We start from the raw sequence: 25,986 nt of genomic DNA on the forward strand, positions 1-25,986 counted from the left end.
ACAATGGGTACTCTGATACATCATAACTTTACAACAGAATTTCAGCTTTAAGCATCTCCTCTTTCTCTTCCCTCAGGTTTTCAGCTCTTTACAGTACTAAAAGGGTTAATCTCACCTAGGTCTTGCAGCTGGAATTTTGCTTATCGCTGTCGGTCACATGATCTCTGCCAGACAGCGGTGCAGCTTCAGCTGAATCTTGGCCGCACTGGGGAGGGGGAGCGGAGCCGCTCTGGCTGCCCATAGCAGGACTGTGGGGGGGGGGAAGGGGAGGAGGAACGTTCCGTGGGTGGAACAGGGCTCATCAGCTCCAGGAGGACCGTGGCCCAGCCTGGCCTGGCCCGAGCAGGGCCTGGGCCGGGCCCACCAGGCCCCTGTACGGGGCCCCGCAACCACCTGTCCCAGCACCGGAAACGAGAGAGAGCTGTGGGGGGTTTTGTGTATTCTTAAGTGTGGATCACAGAGGCGGTCACAACTTTAAGTGGCTTAGAGAATTGTCCATATTCAAACTGGCCAGCTGATAGGTTCTGTCAGATCACAGAGGAAGCTGTAAGCACCCCTTTGCAAGAATATCACTTCTGAGACTATGCTTGCTAACCCATGACATTCTGCAAAGCCAAGAAAAGTCAATCTTTAAAAATTCTGTTTGACAGTTGAAGATCAGGAAAAATTTATTCTCCGTATAAACATTTTGGTGGTGAATGTGGAGCTGTACACATTTATGTGGAAGAAGAGAAAGGGAACTAACTCCTTTTGAGTGAAAGAACTTAGTCAAAAATAGTTTAGAATACAGTACCTTGTTACTCAGGCATAGTTTCTTTGTGTTCTTTGTTAACTCTTACGTCAGCGTATTGCAAAGTGTTCTTAGAGCTCAGTTTTATCACTGGATGACTGAGAGCCATTGCTTACTACCTGGGAAGTTTTGAGAATGAGCTGCTTGGAATTTCCTCTACAAAACCTGAATGGCTGATAGATTTTCACGTATAGATGGTAAAGAAAATAATTTCAGTATATTTAACTGGGATGTGCTAAACAAGATGTGAATATTAAATTTTTACACACTTTGCATATGCTAAGACTGCAGTGACTTCCCGAAGTAAAAGGTCAGCTCAGCTTTACAGTTCAGTGGAGGAGTGTGACTGTTGGGTTTTATTCCCTTCCTTGCCAGGCTCTGTTTAGGTGTTAGTTTAGGCGATCTTATGGGGATGGTGCCTTTAGTGGAAGTGTCACTGGTATGGCCGGCTTTGCCCAAGGAGGTGGTGAATTTTACAGGTGAGATCTCAGGCATATTGAGAGATCTCTGAAGATGGGCTCACATCTGTTTGCTCTAAAATGATCATTAGCTGCTACCGTTTGTTGCTTCACTTGTTTATTTAAAAGGAAGATGACTGAATTTAGAAACATTTAATTGCTGAAAGGCAATCCTAAGCAAGACGTATTTGCTACAGGCTTGGTAGAATGATAATGAGGTTTTTAGTATTATGCATAATTATTTAAGTATATTATTATCAATAAATGAACCAGCAGCTTGTCCTATTTCTGGCATGTAAAAGTGAGCTTGTATAGCAATACTTTACATCATGCTTTCAATATTTATGAACTAGGTTTGCAACAAGAACAGATACTTATAATTGGAAGGATGAGTAATGAGCAATATTATGACTGCCTCAACAGTGAAGAAGCTCCAGAGTAATCTAATAACGTAATTTAAACCCAAGCATTTTCAATTGCCTTGCCTATTTTAATATTTGTGCATGTTTTTGCTTCTAAAAATTACTTTCCATTAAAGAAGAAAGTTTAATTCTCATTGCTTCATTACAGCAGCTAAAATAGGTTGTTGTACAATGAATTTATTTAATAAAGTTCATTAGTTGCATTTCCCTCCCACTTCCTGTAAGAAAAAAATAGGCTTGAGTTTCTCATTTTAAAGTTCATTGGAAATTGACATATATATGTGTGTATATATATATATATATATATATATATATATATCTTTATCAGAATTAAGAATTACACAGCTGAGATTTTGAATTTGTCATGGGACAAATTTGTCTTACATAATACTTATAAAGTATTATGTAAGAAAATGGGAAAAATTCATCACCTGCAAGGATCAAAAATTTTGCCATTGAAAAATTTCAATTTCTTGTAACTTTGGATAATTTGGATTGAACGCTATTACTGGTTTTCCATTTTAATTTATTTTATTAGGGAACAAGTGTTGAAACTAAAGGTAGGATGGCATTGATTGTTTATGAAAACAAACCAAAAAAAGCCACATTTTTTTAGCAGGTGAGAGAGCAGGGTAAACCAATAGTGTCCCAGAGCTGCTTTTGAGCTCTTATCACTAGGATCCTTCAGTGGTGTGTAATACCTAGGGAGAAGCTGGGCAAAAGAAGGAAGGAGGAGTCTTCTAATCCTTGACTGAGAGTGAAACTTGGAGCCTGAATAACATTATTTTGGTGTGAAAGTGAAATGACAGGTGATTTTCTTCCCGTTTGAAATCAAGGTCCAGCTATGGTAAGCAAGGACTGAAAGCTGGTGAAGCTCTGCAACAGGCCAGGTGCCTCCAGTCACCTCTTGGCAGACACCCTTGGTTACTGTGAACATGCTTGTCCTCTCTGGGGAGGAGCGGAGTCACTCAGGACTCCCAGCATGGGAGCAGTTGAATTCAGTAGTTTCCGTTTACCTTGGCCAGAGAAGGAGCTCTTCCCCTGTAGTTTGACCCTGCCTCATGCCCCAGGTTTGCCACAAGTTGCATTGCTTAAGTTGCATTCAAAAAGGTGACAGAACAAGGCTGAGAGTAAACAGAAAGAAAATCCTGTACTATTGAGAAGAGGCAGTAAAGGAATACTGCTGTTGGGAAAGCCTTGTTTTTCAAGTTTTAAAGAGCAGATCAGAGACAGGAGCTGCTGATGTCCAAGTATAGGCTGGAAATGCAAAAAAAAAAAAGCTTCAGGAGGGAAGGATTGAAGTGGTACTTCAGAAGGAAATTGTTTAGCACTTTGCCAAGAGGTAAAGACTGTACCAGACATGGGAATCGGTAGGAAGGAAGGAATGAGAAAATATATTTAAATTTAAATAAAAATACTCCTTCTAGGCTAAGAAGTTTACACATGTCTAGCAAGGACAGATGTTACTCATGCAATATTCTTGGGTACACGGTGTGGCTCTTGGGGATGGTGCTGTGCAGGGCCAGGAGTTGGACTTGAAGGTCCTTGTGAGTCCTTTCCAACTGAGCATATTCTGGGATTCTGTGATCCTGTCTTTGCAGGATTTCCAAATGTTGTGTAGACTTCATATGGAGAGCACATGCTGATGAATAGATATATTAATAAAATTAATCAAGATTTACAGTCCAACAGGCTAGAAGGCTGTGTGTATATCAATGACCAATTTTTGTACAATTTACTAATGGTTGGTAAATATTGGTTAGATTTGCGGTGTGTTGTGCACCATTTAATAATTAGCATCTATTATTTATTCTTCTTTTTATTAAATATTAAAAATTGCATTCAATGTAAGTATTAAAAAAAGCCCCAAAACAATACTCACAACAAAATCAAAGGACAAGAAACATGCAGAGTTGAGCTGACGGATGGAATACTGGAAATCACATGAGATATTCTACCTTCTGACAGATCCCAATTAGTTTTTTCCTAAATTACAGGTAAAAATTCAAGTGTCATTGAAGTCCATCAAAAACACATACATGTAGTATAGACATGCATAGTAGGCATAATAGACATGCCAGTGATGACACTCAGTACAGGTAAGCCCACCATCCTACAGGGTAAATTTGTACACGCAAGAAAGACATTAATCAGATGGAGACCTGAGGGGAAAAAGACAAGAATGAGTAAACATCGAGAATAAAGCCTTCTAAGGAAAAGTCTAAGTAAATAGGGCTCTTAAGAGTTGGGGATAAAAAAATTATGAGATATTTACAACCTTTAAATATATCATAGAGAAAGCCAGTGACCTATTTCTATGTGAATGGTAAAGAGGATAAAAAAGGAAACCTGAAATTATGTAAGGAAGAGAAAGATTAGCTACTATGGGGTGATGGTTTGTTTAATAGTGTCAGTTTTTAAAGAACAATTTAGGCAAATAATTGATAGAATTATGTCATTGATAGTAGATATAGGTAAAATTATTAGTTTTTCTTTTTGAAGTCCGTTCTATATGGATCTTTCTGCATCATAATTTTCATCAGTGAAATATGAACACTTTCAGTCTTTCAGTGACGTTAATACACTGTTGCTTCCCTGTGTCAGGAACTGAAGAAAAAATATATCAGCTTCTTTTACTACTTTAAACAAAGTTTAAAAAAAGAAATTATTCTAGTTGTAGGCTTTTTGTTTGTTTGTGTTGGTTTGTTGGTTGTTTTTTTTAGTAATTAATTATTTCTATGTTACAGATTTCTGCACAGCCCTACCATCAGTAGTTCTGGTGGCATCCCACATATTCCTTATCTTTTAATTTTAGTCATAAACTGGCATTGCCATTGTCTCTCTGAGGTGAAACCTGACAGTATCTCAACTTGCATTAGAGACTTTCCAGTCTAGTTAAACATTTTTTTCTCATGCTCTCTTTAATAATATGGGTTGTAACTCTTATTTAATTCCTCTTAAAATGTGAAGCTCTGATTTATTTGGTTCAGATTGAAAAAACAAACAAACAAACCACCAATCCAAAACTTACTGTTTAGAGAGTGATGATTACCATAATTCTAAATCTTAAAAATAGATTTTTCCTTCCTGAGCGAAGTATGTAGCTTTGTACTAATTTAGTCATATTGATAAAAATACATCTATGCAATCTTTAAAAACAGAAACTTGGGATGAGCAGTTCTGGCAAAATAATAGTAGTAAAAATTCTGAAGTCAGAATGAATAAGTCAATAATTGCAGATACCTTTATAGTTTTATGATGTAAAAGATAATTAAGAAATGGTGAATAGCAGGAATCAAGAATCAAGCCTAAGTAATAAAAAAAGACAGGTCTTGAAAGTTAAAAAGCCCTAATAGTTTTTTCTGTTTTACTACTTTGAATAAAGAGGATCTAATCCATGGAAGCATCCTTTTTCTTTTGTGTTCCTTGCAGTCTGAACTGAGTTTTTCCCTGTAGAATCTTTATTAATCTTACAGTCATGCATGGGTAGGATTAGGATACATGACAGGAAAAAATCACTCAGCCAGTGTGAAGAGAGGTCTACACAGATGTGGAAGCTTTTAAAGAAAGTCTTTGCACTGGTTGTTTCCTGTTCTGAAGATGGCCTTTTTTTTGTAGCCAAGCACATCACCATAGGAAGGGCTCTTGTGCCAGCTGAGCTTGTGCAGATACAACTGAATTATCCATGGTCAGTACCATGCCAATATTAGTGTGGATACTTGCCTACTGTGGCTGTATGTGGAGTGTCAGCCTCCCTGCCATGTACGTATTCTGCTTACATGGTCCTGGAGCAAGTAATCTCACTGTGATCTTATGGGTATCTTCCATGCTCTAACAAGAAACTTTTTCATATCTTCAAATTTTTATTATTTTTATTTTTGTTTGCTTGTTTGTTTGTTATATGTGCATATCGTGGTCAGTGTTGTGGAAGCTCAATGACATAAAAAATTAGAGAAAAAGTGCACATGTCCATCCTTGTGGGCACATGTGTTACAGCTTGCAAAAATTGTCCCAACTCTCTTGATTTTGGGGTCTCTAAGTCCATCACAGTTTACACAAGCTGATGATTTGATGCTATGTTTTGGTCATACTAAGCAGGAATTCCTATTGATTTTTTCAATGCCATTCTTTTGTTCAAATAATCTCACTAAATTAAGTGGGTTATGTCTCCTTAACCTGATTTACTAAGAACACAAAGCTGATGGAATTATTAAGGTGGGCAGAGAATAAGGAGGAGGATAAACTAGCATCTTTAGAAAACTGTATTTTGTTGAAGATCTCTCAGTTCATTCAACAATTCTTTCCTTAGTAGTGTGTGTTTCACTTGTCTGTAAGAAACCAGATTATTCTCTGTGAAATGAACAGGGGTTTTGTATCCATAAATAAATTTATCTTTTCTAGTAACAGCCAAAAAATCAGACAACTGTGCATCCCTTTTTCTCTCTGGGGTTTTCAGACAGGTTTCTATCTGTATTATGTACTCACCCCCCACCTAGCTTCCTTTTCTGTATAGTATTGTTCATGTATTTTGAAGTATACTTGTCTTTGTTGATAGTGTGAGAGAAATCCAAGGCACTAAAAACATCTGTTAGCAGAATTGTTTTCACTAAGGTTGTCTGGTGGGGCAGTTTTTTCTTTCTTGAATCCCTAATATATATCTTTCTCCTGCTGCTCAGCACAGCTGGTGCTGATGCCTGCTGCTGTTTTGCTGGATGTTCCTTAGGTATCACCCAGAGACACCTTGTAGGGTATTTTTTGTTAGCATGGCTAACACTGTCATCTCATATAGGGAAGAGATTGAATTACAGAAAGCCACAGAAATACATGAAAATGAAGAGTCTATGACACTTTTGAAAATACCAGTGACATGAAATAAGTTTAAACTGTGGCACAGTAATCTGCAGAGCACTTAGGTTGGGGGACACATGCCATTTAAAAGGAATTAACTTTTTTTGTTCTCTTGTCACTTCAAATATTCCTGGTGCCTGTACTTTTATTGGTAAATTATATTATCGGTTTAAGAATTTGTTGGTGACAGAAGGGGAAGTATTTTAGTCAGGAAAGCTGCTAGGGCATAAATAATATGTGCTCCCCTTTGAACAGAGAGGAATGGCTCACAACAGCCTCACTGCCTCAGTGGAGCAGCACAATCTGTCTGCTGCATGATGGCATCGCCGGCAGCCAAATACTCCCGTTTTTGTTTTAATGGGAGGGTTCTTTCACATTGCTGGTTTTACATGATGGGAATGCAGTTGGAAGTGCTTCCTGTTCCATTCACAAGCCCCGGGCTTTCCGTACGTTTCAGCTTCAAAAATGACAGCTGAAACCAATTAGGCAGAATTATGGGACGACTAAGTCACATAGAGATTTATCATGACTGAGGAAGAGGAGGGAAAGAGAATGTATTGCATGGGAACTAGAAGTGACTAATTTAATTAGAAGAGAATGATAGTCACGTTATTATTATGGAAAAGGGTGGGCAAAGTGGAGATCATTTCATGTCACTGGCTGTGCCTTTGAAAGGAAACGTCCTGCCCTTTGTCTGAACATGTTTGTGTTAGGTAGCAGAATCTCTGATTTCTGAGCAAGATAGTTGAGCAAAATAGTTGATGTTAAAGTGAAGCACTAAGCATATCTGAGGACATTTTCTAGCTTGTGGTTTACTCATCTACTCATAATTAGAATTCCTTCAAGAGGAGAAAGGAAGAGTCTGCACCATCAACATTTGCCTTTTTTTCCCCCTCTGTTTGCATACCCTCTCTTTTCCAGAACTAGGATGTAATGTATATAAACCTTGCTTCAGCTGTATAAATATCAGTCAGAATTCTTTTCCCTTCAGCAGATGCTTATACACAGTGTGCTCACAAACATAAACACACATGTGTCTACTTACATAAACCAGAGTCTTGCTGAATAAAAATGACCTTCATACAATTATACACTGCCCCAAGTTTAAATCAAAACCCCAGCTCATCAATTCATTTCTTCATGTGAGTCTGGAAGACAATATTTCATAAGTAAGGCATACTTTTTGTAGAGTTGTCATGGTAGTTGATGGTATGGGGGAAAAATGAGTGCAAAATATTACAGAGAGAGTCCGAGCAAGTGTGCATTTTCTTTCTTTCTTTTTTTTTTTTTCTTAAATCCCTGTACAACTTTGTTGATTTTTGTTTAGACTATGAGCAGTTATGTTGGGAAAGTAACTTAATCTCTCTCTCATTTTCAGCTACCTGTAGGAGTTGTTATACTTGTCTTCATCACAGGGAGGAAAATATTTGCAATTAATTAAAGTTTGGGTCAAAAAAAGGCATTGGCTGATGTGCTTCTACATTCAGTTCGGAAACGAGACTCACTGAACCAGCATTGCTGAGCATGAGTTTTTAATCCCCTGTCCTAGGAAGCATTGTGCAGTCTCTGGTCTATGCAGAAATTGTGCCATCAAGCCCAGGAAGGGTCAGGAGTTTCTTAATGAAGGCCTTGTTACTTGAGACACGCACTGAAAGGGTTTGTGTTTTAACGCATCGAGAGAAGGTAACAAAAAAGCTGCACAGGGCCTTCTCAAGGAGGTGTAGCTGTGTGTGCCAGAGCCCTGAAGTCAAGGTGCAGCCCTGGAGCAGTGATTCTATGGCACGCAGCAGTGAAATACCATTATTTGAAGGCAAAAAATGCCAAAGTCTGTCTCAGGTTGTCTATATTTGCTTTTACTTTCAGCCAAAATGGCAAACACATCTTGAACCTATATCTGGAGGATCCTTATTGTAAATATTCCAGCTGTACAGTATGGATTTGGCATTTAGGGGATGGGTAGTCTTTGTTCTGTGCATAGCGTTGGGCTATTATTTTGAAAATCATCCAAAATCTAGTCAAGTGATAAGCTTCAGAAAAATCATAAATTGTACTTAAGAGCTATCTTTGAAGATTCCCCCTCTCATCTCAAAGATTTGTCTTTAGTTTCTCACTTCAAATATTGTAGTTATTCAGTTCTGAGCAAGTGAAATTGTTTCTGGGTAAGCCAGTAGTGAGAGAAGAGATCAAGTGGTTCACTTAAAGCATAACAAGTTTTGCACAAAACATTGTTTTGTTAGTGAAGTGGAAAAGTGAAGCTCTTAAAATTGAAGTACACCAAGATAAAGATGGCCTGGGCAATCTCCTTTTTTCATCCTTGTGGAAACATTTGTTATGCAGCTCTGCAGAGGATTTTCTGGTGAAGGCATGTGGTTGTTGTTGAATTTCTCTCATTTTTTGTGAATGTGGGAGCTAGGGCATCTTCTGAGGTTCCTGCCTCATTTGAAGTATCATTTCAAGTCAGGTAATACTGGTGTAGAGAACTGGGTTCCATCCCTGCTGTATTGAGAATTGTCATCACCAGCAGAAAGTGCTATCATCACAATTCTGATATGACAGATTTCTGCTATTCAGCATGAAATTCTCAGTCTCCTTTGCAAAAGCATCACACATTTACAGCTGTAACTGAAGCCAGTGTTGCAGAGTAGTTGAGACCAGGCTTTCAGCCAGGCATGAAAAGGACACAATGATTAGGTGGATGATTATGATTAGATTTATTGTTATTATGTATTTAAATATTACCAGTGCATTTTATACTCTTTTTCAAGCCAGTGTGCACCAAAGTCAATAACAACATATCAGCTTCCCCATCTCTGGAATGCGAGCATCCAGACAATTCCTTCTGCAATGCCCACCTGGTGTTCTTAGCTTAGGACAAACCACCTTGTCCATCAGACAGAGAATAGGAAGAGGGTGTGTGTGTGGGTGAAGGATGCATGTGTACACCAGAATATCTTTCATTACCACCACAGTCAGTCAAAACACAGAAGGCTAAATAGTGCCAAATACTCTGAAAAGTTAAAACCAACGTTCTTTGACTAGAATTGCCCAGATCAGTGATTTTTAGGATTTTTTTTTGTCTTTGGTTCAATTCCCTGTCTGATAAAAGGAAGTAATGCCTTATGTCCTGTGCACTGCTATGAAATTATTCTATGGTTGTAAAGTGTGTCAGTAGCATAGTGATAAGCAGGGTAGAAAAACCTGTGAGGTTATTTCTGTCTTCAAAGTAGTAAAAAAGCCAGACACTGCAAGCTATTTGAGAATAAAAAAAAACCTCCCAACCATAAAACAGCACAGCTATTTTTTAATCAAGTGTCTCCTATTCTGTTCAATGAGTATGTCTAATCCTGGGAAGGAAAAAAAGTATGTGATTACATTACACCTTTTAAGAGTTATCATAATGTGCATTTAATGGGGAAACAAATAGAAGGTTGGATAAACCCCATTAATTCTGGACTTTCCTAGCTTTTTCTGTAGAGTTCTTCTCTACAGAAACTTGATTTATCTCTGTTCATTGTTTTTTGTGTAGCTATTATGAGCAGAGGAGTGCTAATAAAATATTTGTACATATAGGCGTGGGTAAACTGGTGGAGTGTAAAGAGCAGGAACTAATGTGATTTTGAACTTAAACTAAAATATCAAATGTTCTGTCAGCATGGTATTACTTTGGTGATTTTTGTGTGTTGGGGATTAACAGTATGGCTGATAGAGCTGTTAAAATCTAGCTCAAAGCAGAATTGGTCTAGCCAGGTCCACTTGGGATCAGAATGTGTGCAATTACTTGGAAGTCTCTGTACTGCATTCCTGGTGTATACTGCTTCCCTGTGAGGTGCCCTCATCCTCTGAGACAGTGCAGAATGGACTGTAAAAGGTGTATTGGTTGGTCTGTTTCTTGTGTTTGATCCTTGTTTCAGTATAGTTTTATGTTATTGCCAATATGTAATTGTATCTTGAGTTTTCCTTCAGGGTATGTATTTTATTAGATCAGAGTGGTGACTGCAGGAAAGATTTCAGTGTCAGAGTATGGGTAGACTGTATTTGCAGCCACTCTTCCACTTGGGAAAGCATGTTATTTTCCACCTTGAAATACGACATGAAGAAAAGGACTCCATTCATCTATATGGTACAAATTTCATGGAATACCATTAGAAAACTGCTTTCATCCAGCTTGCTCTCTTGTTTTCTTTTCTAATGCTTTCCTGAAACTTGCATTCATGTTGTCTTCTTCAATGTCAGTTGTGCACACAAGCACTGGAGCAGACAGTTTGGCTGCCAAAAGGGAAAACAGGTTTAGAAAGAGCTGTCTCTGCAGCACTGTCAGTTTTCCTGGCTGTACTAATGTTTAATTCAATGTGCATTGAGTCCCTACCTTGGGAAAAGAGGAGCAGCTGATGCTGCCATTGCTTTGCTGCCACCTTCTTTTTTTTTAAAGTGGGGAGCAATGTGCTCTAACATTTTAGGTTGCTTCCACAGTTCTTACCATAATGTTTCGTTACTTTTCATGAGAAGGACTCTCAGTTTTATGAAAGCAAACTGTTGAAAGATTTGAACAGAACAGGCATTCAGTTTCTCTTCCCCATCTGAATGAAGATTTGGTAGAGATTCCTCTGTGTCTGTAGTGTGTGTGTGTAAGGAAAAAAATGCCAAGAGACTGCAGCACAATTGACTCTGTAAGGTTTCCAGGATTCTGAGGAAATTGCTGCTTACATTGAATTTTAGGTAGATGTGTTCAGTCAGTTTTTGAAGGTTTTGATGGTTAAACTGATGGCAGAAGGTTATATCAGGCTCCCAGTTGTAGTTCCTCGGGTTAGGAAGAATAATGATGGATAACACAAACACATTGTCATTGATGTTTCTGTATGGAGAAAATGCATCCAAATGGTAGCTGAAATATGAGAAAATGTCGTTATCTTTACCATTTATTACAAGTATATTGGAAATAAAAAATATGACTTACTGCTATTCCTAGTGTTGTGACTCTGAATAGGATGAAAAGCTTTTGGTGAATAAAAATATGCAGTTACTGCGCAGCTGGTGTGGTGGGGCTTCAGGAAGGGGCCTTCAGAAGCAACACTGGGTTTGTCTTCCTCTGATCTGGTTTCTGTCAGCTGACCAGTTGCAAATTGTAGAAATCAATAGAAGACGAAGGAGGCAATGAACTTCCCACCTACCAGGTTATCTGTCGCTCACAAAGGCTGAAAGACTGAGCTGGGGGGAAATGATCATTCCTTGAGCCAGCCCACGCGAGGGAGAGTGCCGTGCTCAGGGGCTGCGATGGCTGCATCTGAGGATGGGACAGTGCTTCCCTGGCCACCCTAATGGGCTTTCTAAAGTGAAATGTCCTGCTTGTTTTTAAACTTCCCTTGAGTACTGCAGGTGCTAGCACTATTCAAAGACTGACATTTCTCTTCAATAACAGATAACCCATTAAAATGAGTGGATTCCCACAAATGTCTTATTTGACACTAGACATCACTTGTAGTAATGGTGTTTCAGCTGATGTTAAGGCAGACTCTTGTGCTGGGATTAGTACTGTTAGTTTATCAAAACAAATGACAAGGTTAGCCAACAACCTTGTTTAAGCGTGTTTTCTTGGTGTTGATACAGTAAACAAGACAAAAATGTACAATGTGGTGATGCATACTGAAGGGTGACTGGTACATTTGTGGCATGGTTTATTTATGCAGACCCAGAAAACTAACTGGGAGAATGGAAGAGGAATATGTACATTAAGGCTAAAGATGTTACAGAAATGAGGAATAAGTCTTTAAACTTAAGATTCTTTATGCAAAATGCACTTCTTTGATACTAACAATTCACTGGTAGAATATTTTAAATTTATCTTTAAATTTTCTCTGTAAATGCATTCTAATTTGTAAACTATAAATTGAAGAGTTTCTGGCTGTATCTTGCATTTTGGAATAATCTCTGTTTTGTTGTATTTAGTGTGGTTTCCCTGTTTGAGTGTGCCCTCTGCCCTTGTGATACACATGCTGTTCATTTTGGGATTCAAGCAATTTCCTGCAGTCAGGGCTCTCACTCTCTTGAAGCCATGTAGGAATTCCTGAAAATAGTTTTGCTAGTGCAGAGCCTAATCATCCTGTGCATCTTATGTCTTTGCAATGTTAATTCTACATGCACAGTGTGTTTTTGTAGTTTGTGATTTCAGAAGCGATTTTCAGATGATTGTGGCTAGAAAAAAATTTGTGTCTTGGGTGTGAACTCTCCGATGTATCTCTATAAATCTGCAAAAGAGAACTAAAGAATGCCTCCTGGTTTGGGAAATGTTGCTCAGAGAGACCATTCTGCTATGTGGAAGGCAACTTTTGTCCAAAACTCTCACTTTGAAAACTCCCTGTATTTAGTTGGGCTGTTGTGTATGTGAGGCAGGTATTGCCAAGTAGCTTTTCAAGGAATGTTGGGTGATTTTTACCAGATGTGTTCAGAAACCAGATGTGGAAGGCAGCGTCTGTCTCTGAGTATTTGCTGGTTAATCAAGTGCATATTTTTGCTTTTTTATTTTGAACATAATTCCAGAAGCTGAGTTGTGCAAGCACATCAGAGAAGCAATATGCCACTTGACTGAAACCATGCTGCTGACGTGTAGAAATGTAAGAGAAGAATTCAGAGAAAAGTGTTTCCATAGTAAAAGCTATAAATATTTATATATTAAAAATAACACTCATCTATACATTGTAAGCCTTCTTTTTTTTTTTCTGAAGAGATTTTCTGCTATTTTTGCTGGAAATATAGGAGAATGAAGTGAATATAGAAAATTAAGTGAAAACTTAGATTTGAATTTTCCATGAAGCTCTTTCCTAAAGTATCTGTATTTAATGGCTGTACATGTCCTTAATATGTGCTTCTTTTTGAGCTGGAAAGTATCATTCAGTACTCTGATATGCAGTGCCTTTCAGCTTTATTTTCTAAACCTTTACGCCATCTTAATCAAGAATCACTATAAAATTATATTTAAAAGGCAATGTTTTAATGTGAACAATGAGAGCTGAATGTGAGATTCTCCCTTTAGGTTCTTCGTCCTCTGTCTAGATATAATCTTTGTGGTGTTGATGGTGATACTGTACTTACAAGTTTTAGAATTATATTAAAATTCAGGTAATTATTCTACCAAATGCAGGGTGTTAGAAAAAATACTAATTTGCATTTGTTAAGTATTCATATCAGTTATCAAAGCTGTTAAATAAAATTAGTGTAAACGTACGTGTGTGTGTTTGCACATGTGTGGCTGAAAAAAAAAATCTTATTTTCCATTTTTCTGTCCACTCCTAAGTAGAGGAGTATTTACTGCTGCAGTCATACAGATATTAATACAGTTTTCTCCATCTGACTTTCTTTTAGCACACTGATTTATGTCAGTACATGGACAAACACCCTGGAGGGCTTCATCCAGAGAATGTGAAGGTAAGAGTCAAAAAGAGCACACATTCAAGGCAAATGCAGTAGCAGTAACTTTGCAAAAAATGTCATGCCAGTTGTTTCATAGAAACTGATTGCTAGCTAAAGGGAAAATGACTGGCATATGAACTGTATTTTTAAGTATTTGTTTTCTTTAAAACTAATTACAAATTCAAGTATTTGAGTATTTGAGCATACCCACAACAGAACTTCTGAAATTTTTAAAATTGACTCAGAGCCAAAATATATTAGTGAATGCTGTTAACAGTGTTGGTAATCCCTCCCCTCCATTCGAACACTTGCTCTTAAGACAATACTGCCCTAAAACCCCAGGGTAAATATGCTTTAGGCTGTCAGTGCTAGATCTGCAGTTAGGTAAGTCAGTGTGGGTTCACCAAGTTTAAGGGAAGTGTAATTAATTGTATTAGCTGAATTGTACTGCTTTTTATATGGACATATAAAATCTTCCCTAACCTTTTTGCTTGCTTGCGTGGATCAGATCAGCATTTTTATAGCTGATCTCACTTCGGAAATTTTTTTCCTTCTAAGGTAGGTACTGAGAGTCATCACGCAAGAAAGAGAGAGTTTATTAGGGATTTGATGGAAAGATAGATGAGTAGAGACTTGATCCAGTTACTATTTGGGAAGTCAGCCAAATGATTTTAGCATCAAATGGAAGCCAACGAGACATGCAGAATGTGTCGTGTGTGTATAGATAACTCAGATGATATTTGTTACACTTGTCTTGCACTTTGACATCTTTCCCATTGTTGTTCTACTTTGGAAGTGTTTAAGTCTTCACTTGTCATACTGAGAACTTTATTCCAGTATTTAACTTACTGAAATGCAGAAGTTCATGAAAACTCTGTCTCTTTTCTGGAAAAGTCAGAAGGCCTGTTTGGTTTAAAAAAAAAAAAAAATTATTTTAAAAGGAGGCTGTATTTTTTTCTTCTCCAGTAGCTGATCATTGTTGCACATCATGTAGCTTCATTAATTTTCTGTGTTCTTTGAATGAAAAGTGGCATCTACAACATATGAATTTAGATTAGAATTACTGCCATCTGCAAAACCAAGGAAAATTCCTCCTTAGTGCATATATTTGGCAAAAAAAAAAAAAAGAACAAAAGTTATTTTTGAAAACACATGGTGTGTATGCTGCAAGATAGTATCCCTGTAATGTCTGTCACTGAGACATTTCACTAGCATGGACAGGGTCTCCTCCCATTACCAGCTTCACAGGGCTCCGTGAGTGTGGCAGTAAAGGGGGTGAGGTAGGACCTGCTTTTCAACCCCTAAAACTTCTGAGCATTCTTCACTGCTCAGTTTCCTAAGCAGAGTTTCAGGTGTTGAATGTGCTTGTTAAAACCAGGGGGCTGTGTTTCATTTCCCTGTGTGGATACTTTTACATTCATTTCTCTGAGTTTTGGATTAAATGAAGACTGGCTTTGAAAGTTCTTTGTGCTGCTTCAGATTTCTAAGTCTTACTCCAAGGCTGCAGTGCTGTGTAGCTCAAGTTCTGATATGCAGTAGTTGATGTGGCTGTAATTGTTCCCTGCTAAAAAAGGTGCCATAATTCACATAGCTGTACTTTTATTTCATCATATCAGGGCCCAGTGAGCTTGTCTTTGAGCAGGATGGATATAGACAGATAGCTGGGCTTGCTAGTGCATCATCATTCCTCCAAATTCTGAGAAACCTGTCTCTTAAAACAGGAGCCTCAGAGGGAACTGCAGCAGCAGCATTTCCCTTTTAGATTTTGCTGCATGTATTCCTGTGGCTATCTGTACCATCTAACAGTGCTTAGCAACATTTTTGATGCTTATAGACACATTAGAAATATTTATTTGAGTAGCTAAGTATAGAATCCTGATGTACTGCTGGTTCAAATTTTTTAAAGTCCCAATGGATTATTTATAAAAATAAAATCAGCAGGGATGAAGAGTATGAAAAAAGATTGGAAGTTGGAGCAGATGAAACTTCAATCCACAGATGAAACATGAGCAATCCCGTTGAACAATTAACTTTTTTTCCTCTTAAATAATACTGATGAAAATCAGTTATATATATTTGGTAGATTCTCTTGCCAGGCTGGCAGCAAAGGCTAGCCTTAACTGCACAGTAATTATTAAAACCAGGCATGACAATTTGAGGTCCTACCATTTTAGTGAGTGAATCAGCCTGCTTGGGATTTTCAGTGCAATACCTGCTCTCAAAGCTGAGTGAAAAATATCCCAAGAGAGTGATTTCTTTAGCTGGGAGGACAGAAACCTAGTCACATATGCTAAAAATTCCCAGACCTTCATCAGCATGCCAAACTAAAAGCCTGTTCTGCTCTTTTATTTCAGAGGATGTAAGATGGTTGTTTCATAACCATTTCATTTTAATGCTTTGTTGTGCTGTACTCAGTTTGTTGAATTATGCACGTGGGGATCTGAGACTTTGCCACCTGTTTTGGTTTTAGCTTCTGGACAAAGTCGTCTGTTTGGATCCACAGCTGATTTCTAAGGGTTGAGCTGAGCCATATTAATTAGCCTTCTCTTGCTGCCAGCCCCTCCTTTCTAGAGGTTCTTCAGTAATTTCACTTTTAGTCAGACTTTTGGACAGTGTTTGTTCAGAATCAGTGGTTATGTGATCCCTAAATCCACTTAAAAAGCTTCCAGTTGAGCAATTATATTCCAGTAGCAATAAATTAGTCTTGGCTCTCTGGTGCTAACCTGTGGGATTAAGCCATTGATGCTCTCTCAGTATGACAAAAGACCCCCTGCCATTTAATTTTGTTCTTGAGGAAAGTATTGCCTATTGATGGATATTCCTTTCTGGCTTGTTGCCAGTTATTATAAATACAAACCCAAATAATCACACATCTTTCTTTTTCCAAAGAATATGTACAGTAGTTCTTGTAAAACAGTATTTTATAGGAAGGCAGAAGGAAAAACATTATTTACTTACATCTTAGTTTCTATAGAGTATCTTCAGCCTAATTATATTTCTGAGTTTTCTCCGTATTTGCAAGCTAAAGACAATGCTTGTTCCCTCAGGCTTACTTTTAAATGAAGAATTGTAAATAGAATAAAAATCCAAATTACTTTGATGGACACACATATTGCTGTGCCCTCAGGTGTTGTGTTTGACACTGCCTTTCTTTGTGGTTTTAAATAGGCTATTCGCTGTCACTTAACTATTTTAGATAAAGACTAAGCAGGATGTTATAAGATGTGGAAGTATAAAGAAGAATGTCTCAGCTGACAGTTGTAGAAGTCAGGGGACAATATGCTTAGGCGAATAAAACAATATTGCTTCCCAAAGTATTAGGTTTAGCATTTTTATTGGTATGTATTTATAATTTTATGTATTGACACATAATGATTTCAGGATTTTCTAATTCATGGATGGAGGCACAAGTCTTACAAATAACATCAGGCTTTAAATTCCCTTCAAGGAATTTGTGTGTGAAGCTGAGATGTTGTTTTAAAAATGCCTATCCCTGATAATGTTAAACCAGTTATCCTGATGACATAAACGTGGTTAGGTACCTGAAACATCTTCATCAGCTGGAAGGGAAATTGGCATAAAGCAGTTATTTCAGTCCATATATTCTGCAAAATACATTAGCTACAAATACACAATTATTTACACCTTTGGTAGCTAACAAACTTGCATGCCTACCACTTACTTATAACTGTATACTAATATACTGTGTATGGTGTTATAGTTAGAGATGTTGAGAGGAAAGGTAATCAGTTAATAAGTCCCTGTGTAGTAGGCATGGCCTCATCTTCTCTTGTCTGGTTTTAGAGATGTCTTTCTCAGTTTTTCCACAACTGAAGCCAAGCAATAAATCTTAAATACATGGCCCCACATATAATTATGTTTCTGCTGGAAGCTACTGCTGCAGCCTTGTCCATGACTGGAAATAGGAATTGATTTATATGTGTGTCCTGTGGGACTTGCCAAGATGCAAAATGTGCTGTGGCAAACTGAGGTACAAGATTTGCTCCTGACTCTCCCCATGCTGTTCCTCCTGGCCCAGACTGAAATCCATACTCCTGGCATTCTTCCCTACAGCTGTTGCAGCCTTTAGAGATAGTCCATGCTCAACTGGAACATCTGGATTGCTTCCTACAGGAGGAACTCTAATGGGTCAGAGCAACTAGTTGACCCTACCAGTGATTTTTTTTTTTTTTTTTTGTTATGATCTTCATTCTGATTTATGTCCCTTTCCATCTGGTACAGAACTATTTCCACCAGTCTTTTGTCTTACCTTCTTGGTTCTCCTGAGCCTTTGTTTGCAGCTGTCCATAAATGGCTCTCATTTTGTAAATTCATAATTTAATTTTTAAGTATCTTTTTATTTGTGCATTTCAGCATGTCCTGTGAAAATGTAACTGTTCTTAGCTTCTTCTAATCTTTGAAGCATCACCTTTATTTTAACTTTTATTCCATGTTATTACATTCCCAGTAATGCACATAAATTCATCTTTATGCCTTGATGCATTTATTTTCTAGTTGAGTTTGTTTACTGTAACTCCTATTACTGGTAGAATAAGTGGAGCAAAGACTTGCATCTGTCATGCCTGCATTGCTTGTTTGCATCCCTGCCTTAAAAATAAATCTATTAATGAAAGCTGATTTGCTTCTTAATTAGTGGTGCAGCCTTGAGATAGCTGTAGACTTTTGAGAAAAGCATCCTGAATTTTTTTTTCTCTCTGCCTTTTTTCTTCTACTTGCAGTGTTAGAGGTAATATTGATTTGTGTGAGCATTTGACAGAAAAAACCCCATCTTTGGCAATATAAAAAGGCACTTGCTTCTGACCCACTGTTCCTTAATCCATGCAACACCAGCCTGAATGACAATGGGTTGTCAACCAGAGAAAAGCTGTCCCTGTCTCTTAATCACTCTCAAAATCTCTCACTTCAGGCAACTTGGAAGCCTGCTGTAGTCTGCTGTGACCAGAGGGGGAAGGAACTTCCAGTTTGTTCTTATTCTATCTAATATTGCTGCACTGATTTGTTCTTCTCCCTGGGCACCTTTTTTCTTCCTAGGGCTAAAAAGTGATAAGAAACAGGCAGACCCTCTTGTTGAGCTTTGCATGCAGGGAACAAGAATATTTAGCCTTCTCCCAGGAGCTTTTCAAGACTTCAGCTCTTACCCATCTCACTTTTGAGCCTTCCTTTCTCCTAGGAAGCAGGGCACAGCAGTCTTTTGTGCATAATGGGTGGATATTTTTGAAGCAAAACCTCAACTAACTAAGCCCTACCCCTGCCACAACCTTTCAAAATGCGTTTTATCACTGTAATACTGAGTCAGGCTATATGGAAAAATGTGGATTGGAATTTGGGTACTAAGTTTCCCTAGGGTAGCCCAATAATCTCTGTAAAAAATGCTTATGTTTCACCAAAAAAAATGTAATTAGTTTGTCTTAAAACTTTAAAAAAATATTTAAAAAGGAATGAAATAGATATTAGTGAGACATAATGGGATGCTGCAACATTTTTCGGTGCTGAATGCTCAAGAAGAGGTCAGTCAACTTTGTAGCAACTATACAGTTAAAAAAACCCCCCATATTATAAAAATATTGGATTTATTAAACCAAGGATTTAATGCTGTTCTCTACCACATTGTATTGAAAATATTGAAATACACTGATTGTTATCTGATATTATCTGAAATCTCTGGCACTTAGTCATTTATGGTATTCATGTATTCCTCTCCGTACTGCAGCACTGTGAACATTGTCCTTAACTAATGGTTGCAGTTTTTAAAGTTGAATCTGTTTTTGTCAGATGAGTAATTTTGGTGTTTAATCACTAATGTGAAAACTAATAATCTGAGTCAAAGCCATAGGGTAGTTGTCATCTGATTTCTTCTGTAAGCATGAATATTTATCACTGAACTGATGACAGGTTTAGGATGATCTGAAGCACAAAGGGGTGGGAAGCATTCAGAACATGCAAGGATTAGGCAGCTCCTGTGTCCTATCCATGTGAGGCTTACTGCACTTAAGTGAAGCTGCTTGAACTTTGGCAGTAGCAGAGCATTGCATACTGGCTCTTGCTAAGCAGTAGCTGCATTTATTATTAGTAAGATACAAACCCATGTGCTTGTTAGAAAAGCATAGTATCTGAAAAGTAGGATAAAAATGCTTTGGGTTTTAGGTTGCAGTTGTGTTAACAATGTAGGCTTCCCTAGCATGTTTCTGTTTTCTTTCCATTGTGTGATTGTATCAACATCTGTAGCATGGACAGGAGGTTTTCGTTCCCCCTTTTTCTGTGGGGAGACATACATTGGATACACGGCCAGTCCTGCATCCCTATGTGACAAATACGTGTCACATGATGTGGGGAAAGCTGCGGCCTGTGAGCACCTGTCTGTAACTAGAGGTGTCCCACCAGGAGGTTGAGTGCCATAGACTTAGGTGCACAGGAAGTGGGCAGTTAAAATCTGGAAATAGATCCAGCTGTGATGAATTTTCATGTCATTGACTCACTGGGATTTGCAGAAAACAGTCTTTAACTCTGAGGTGAAAACCTGCCGTGGTGGTCCTTTTAATTTTATCTGTTGTTACTGGAAGCAAATCTAACTAATGTCATGCTTTTGAAATCTCACTTCTAATCACTAAAATTGGTCATGCTGGCGATGTGAAGTTGAATTAAAAGTGTATTTCAGCAGATATGTTAAGTAAGAAGCAATGCTGTTCAACGTGGTTGAGAAGTCGCTATTTTTCATTCCTCATTCAGTGAACAAGCAGGTGTGCAGCAGACAGAATAATGTTATGCCAAATTAAGGTCGTCTTTTACACATGGCATTGAGAATTGATTATTTAAATTAGACTTTTTAGTTATCAGGCATTAAATATGGCATCAGCATTTCACTCTACTTCATGTCAGTCTTGTCACTTAATGATTTGATAATATGCACAACTGTGAACAGTTAATGCAGAATCTTCATTACTGTGTTAAAATTCATGCTAGAAGAATGTCACTTTCATAAGTGCACTTGTAATTTATTGTCTGTATGATCTTCATGATTCACATATGGCAAGAAAACATATATATTGTAGGGAGAAAGAGAACACTAAAATTTTTTAAATCAGTGAGGCAACAATTGCCACTCTGACCTAGTTTATCATGGAAGTGAGTTGATGAAAGTTAAAAAAGCAGATTCAATTATACTGAATTTATTCTTACTTTTGCCATTCAGAAGAAAAAAACCTGAGTCTTCCACTTACTGAACATTAGCAGATGACTATAACTGATCATAAGGGACTGTCTTTATACTCAGTTAATTAAGCACACCTTCCTCATTGCAAATGACTGTAGTAGTACCCAGAGGGGACAAAAAATGATTAAAAGGCATCAAAGAGAATGGAAGTTAGCAAATGAACACATTCCAATCTCTTTTCTTTGCAGTTCTGCTGCAAATAAGTGAAAAAAATCTGTATATATATTGTTTTAAGCAATGCTGTGATGCACATTGCTGGTGGCTGTATCATATGTATTTCTGTGTGACATTGCCTTTGGTAAGACACTTGTGTAAGGAATGCAGGAGCAAGTTAGAAGCCTTTATAAATGCATTTTAGAGTGAATTATTTTAAAATTCTTTTGGAGAGAACTCAGCTGATTCCAGGGAAGTCAGATAGGAGAAGCCTTTTAGTGAGATAAAACTGATTATGATCCTGGAAATCCTGCAGATTCAAACAGCTAATAGGTTTTTTCAGATTTTACTTATTCGTAGGGATGCAAATTTGTCTCCAGTCAATGCTTTGTTCCTGGAACTTCTTCTTCTGACAATTTAAGCAACAGAGCCTACAAAGCTATGACCTAAAAAGGACAGTATTTCCCCAGGACATAGTTAGAAGTGAAAAGTTGGATTTTATCTCATGGTTATTATCCTGGTTGAAAAGATGGAAATGAACAGCAAACCAAGAGTGATTAAAAAAGATTGTGCTTGATGAGCTTTTGACATGCTAGCAGAAGTCACAGAGGGAGATTTCTCATTGCTTCTGTGATAGTACGTATTACCAGGTAGTTTTTTCTTATGTTAATGTTTTAAAACAAGTAGTTCTAAAACTCCCTAGTCTTTGGGTCTAGTTAACCCAAACAGAACTGAGTAATGTGTTTGGTTGCTTTTATTTCCAAGGCTGTGAGATGGCACTGTAGTGATTTATTACCTCCTTTTGCCTTTTTAAACAGTCAAATAATTTACATAAGCCTATACTATCCTCTGGATGATAGGGAGAACTTCACTGGTTGCAAGCTTGAGATGGGATGTCCCAAGTTTGGTTTCTTCCTCTGGTATTTTTAGATTTGATGGCCTATTAAAACTGAATACGATTTGATTGATGCTGAATACACACTTGGGAATTCAGATGATTGTGCGATACCCAGACAGTGTGCTTTGATACACAGAGCAAGCAGGAGCATTTGTGTAATCAGTGATGGGTGATAATAAAACTTGTGTGGTATTGTGTATTGTTTTTCAAAAGTAACCAATAGAGCAGTACAAGCTTGCTAAAGGAAAGACACATTAATTCAGGCTTGCTTTCAGCTTTCTTCTGAAATAATGTTATCTCCTTGTCCAGATTATCTCAGCTTTTTTTGCAGTCTTTCACTTTCAAGAGAGCAGAACCAAGAGTTTTGTGCATCTTCTGCAAACTAAGTTCTTTGTAGCTTTCTAGTTCTGTGTAGCTTTCTACTTCTGTATCTAGGGCCAAGTCTCCTATTCCCACAATACAACATGAATTAAGGGAGCGAAACGCAGAAAATAGTTTAGAAATCCCTTTGTGCCATCACGGAGACTTAAAAAAGCCCCCCACAGGCATCATTATACTGTCCTCTTGGCAAGCATCCTTTCTGTCATTGGGGTCCTCAGTGCCTCAGTGTGTGAAAATGGTACATTTTCTGGAGAATCTCCCCAGGCACGTTGTGAATTTCTGCTTTTCACTTACCCCAGTATCCTTTGCCAGAAACTCTCTACCATCTGTGGGAATGGAGGGCAACTGTATGGAGTCATCTGAGTACTTGACACACGTGACTTGTACATGTGTTCCCTTTTATCGTTAGGCTGGAAAGAGGTTTCTGCACCTAAGTCAGACAGTGTCAGCTGCTCTCAATCCCACCCTTTAGATGTGTTTTGCATGGCTTGTGTCAGTGTCTAACTTATAAGCTTGTTCAGAGGCCAGCAGATAGTAAAGCATTCTGCAGCACGTGGGCCACCAGGCAGCCATTGGATGCCTGCATGTAAGGCTTGAAGTTGTACACTCACCCAGACTCATGAAAACACCAGGAAAGCTGGGCTGTTCATCCAGACAGCTACAAGTTTCTCAGAAAACATAGTATTTTATAACTACTACAGGCATTTGGTCAAATGTTGCATATAGTTCAAATGGCTATCCAAGCATTACACTTGGAGGACTATTTAGGTACTAACCCCTTTGTGGAGTTGAGGGCTTTCTCTTGTAAGTTTTAAGTACTGCTAATGTTCTTTTAATATCACAGTCCATAAACCCTGAGTTAGCTTTGACCTGCATGCATTTTTCTCACTGACAATGAAAAGTCTTCATTAAAATATGTTGCTCATTAAAGTGAGAGCTGCGTAACAGTCAGGGGAAAAAAGGTAATTTTTAATGGCTATAATAAATAAGCAAGAGTTGAAGCCACAAGTGTTACGTTTTTTGTCTGAACATAAAGTCTTGAGCTTCCTAATGTTAAGCTTTGCTGAAAACCTGACTTCTAGGGACAAATCCCTGTCCTGTTTTCTGTCTTTTTCAACTCTCACCACAATGACCTTTGACATTTTGTGAGCCTATTTTATTACCAAAACCTTTGTTTTTACTAATAAGCTAGAAACTGTACACATACAATTTCTTACTTAATAATGCCTTAGTTTGTTTATCGCAGGCTATTCAGTACCTATAAAGCCTTGTGTATGACCATGCAAATATTAAAATTACCAACATAAAAGCTAAAGAGCTACAAATCTGTGTTGTTTTTACCATCATAACCAACCTGTTGAAATACATATTGGATTTGCCATTGACTCCTTTTAGAGTTGTCCTCTGGTCTGCAGGGCTGCCATCCTGGAGCCTTGGAAAAAGGCAGTTCAGCTGCTTGTTCAAAACCCCCTGCAAAAGCCCCAGGCTGAGCTTTCATGGTGATTGGAATTGAGTGAGGTGGAGGAAGGAGCAAGTGAGATGACCATGAGAGGGGGTTTGTTGATTTCAGAGTGGGTTTATGGGTAAGGATTGATGGTACCTCACCTAGGAGTCATTTTTGTCCTTGTGAAGGTAATGCAGATAGTCTGGAAAGGGAACGAGTTTCTTGGAGAAAGCTTTTCTCAAGATCAGGAGAGGGAACTTGACTGTGAGAGGGCAGAAGTGCTTTGTGAGAAATCAGAAATAGTTTTTTAAAATTCATCTTTTCTTTATGTGGAGTGGGGAACCACTGGAAATGGAGAGGCCTCCCTTGGTGTTTTCTCATCCCAACCAATCACACAGGGGCCTGTGGTTTGCAGAATGCTTTGCTGCCAGATGTTAGGCTTGTGTTCACGTAAATCTTTTCACATTTAATATTGACAAATAAAAACAAAGGGGAAGAGAAGAAGAGAAATCAGCAAAACAATATCTGAGTTTACCCTGTAATGAATTCAGAAATTTAAAGTTGCACACTCACCCAGACTCATGAAAACACCAGGAAAGCTGGGGAAACAAAGGGGAGGAGAAGAAGAGAAAGCAGCAAAATACCCTGTAATGAATTCAGAAAGGTTTTCTTTCCCCCTTCTCGTTCATCATCTTCCTCGAAGGAGGTGAGAGTGAATTAATTAACTTTTGTGGAAGTACTTAATGAGTACAGCATGTCTACAAGTTTGGAATAAAACTACATTCCAAAGCTGTCCTCAGGAGCAGATGTTTATTCTGTTTAGCTGTGAAGTTGTTGGGCATTTTTTTTAGCACATCGTGTCAAATCACTTGACTCTTTCCACTAAAGCCAAGTGAAAGACTTTAATAAATATATTTTGAGTTACTACAAAGATTACAGTGCTGTAAGCTACCATGATAATTGAAATTTCTTTGCATATTTAAAAACAATGTTTGAAGTTAAATGCCATTGACTTAGCCTAGCAAACTGGTTATTTTGCCCGTCTTTTTATTTTAAAAAATACATTATTTTGAAGTAATTTAATAGAATTTAATTGATATTTTCAGGCTGTAATGAAAGCCATTTCTGCTTCTTGCTCTTATTAAAATAGTTTTTATGTACCATGAATTCCACTTTAACCACAATTCAAAAAGGAATGTGCATGTTACTTATGACTTTCCTGCTATTCTTTGTTTTTCAGTATTTTACTCTTAGGTTTCCTCAGCACATTGTTAGACCCAACCCTGGCAAGAAGGTGATTGATATGGCTCTTTGTGCCCTGGCTAAATAGCTAAACACAGAGTGTATTGTGTCTGCACTCAGGGAAAAAATGAAATGCAATTAAATTCATTTCAACTTCAGTAACATGACATTTCTGTTTCTTTCATGTCAGCCTTTATGCTCTTCTATAATCAGATTTTGTAACCCTTTTTATAGTGTCTCTTCACTTCAGTAATCACTAAATAGGATACTTGTGTTGCAAGTTAATTAGAAATTCTCGTCTGCCTGACTTTTCCCAAATCTTTGGTGTGGTTTCCACATCTTCCTAGAGAGCACGTTTCACTGTCCTCTGAGCTGTGAGGCACAAAGTCCGTATCTGCTCTTGAATCCTCCATGTTTAGCTTTGGAAGGGAATTTTGTGTTCCCATTTAGAAACTGAAGTATTTCTTAAAATATTTCAGGCAATGGGAAGGGTCTCTACATTAGGATAGGTTCTTCATAACTGCAAAGAAAACTCCTGGGAGTTCATTCACTCTTTGTACTGACAAAACCCGTGAAGGTTAACACAGCCTATCACAGCAAGCGTCTGAAAGGATGCGGGGGAACGATGCATGGGGGAGATGAAAAGGGAAGGACAAAAGATTTTCTTCATGCAGCTCTTTGTTCATAATTGTAAATTACAAAATACACAATAGTA

The 25,986-nt window shown here is 37.9% G+C and overlaps 1 protein-coding gene across 5 annotated transcripts in view; it reads left to right on the forward strand.

The window, feature by feature from the left end:
- CDK14 (cyclin dependent kinase 14) overlaps window positions 1–25,986 on the forward strand; it is a 320,052-nt gene that overhangs the window by 138,282 nt on the left and 155,784 nt on the right. For all 5 annotated transcript variants that reach the window (XM_017729275.1, XM_008629897.2, XM_017729276.1 and 2 more), the window contains one exon: window positions 13,875–13,937. In XM_017729275.1, the coding sequence (XP_017584764.1) occupies window positions 13,875–13,937 (63 nt within the window). The remainder of the gene's footprint in view (window positions 1–13,874; window positions 13,938–25,986) is intronic.

The sequence above is a fragment of the Corvus brachyrhynchos genome, unplaced genomic scaffold (assembly GCF_000691975.1).
Source record: "Corvus brachyrhynchos isolate BGI_N302 unplaced genomic scaffold, ASM69197v1 scaffold142, whole genome shotgun sequence".
In the NCBI taxonomy this organism is placed as follows: Eukaryota; Metazoa; Chordata; class Aves; order Passeriformes; family Corvidae; genus Corvus; species Corvus brachyrhynchos.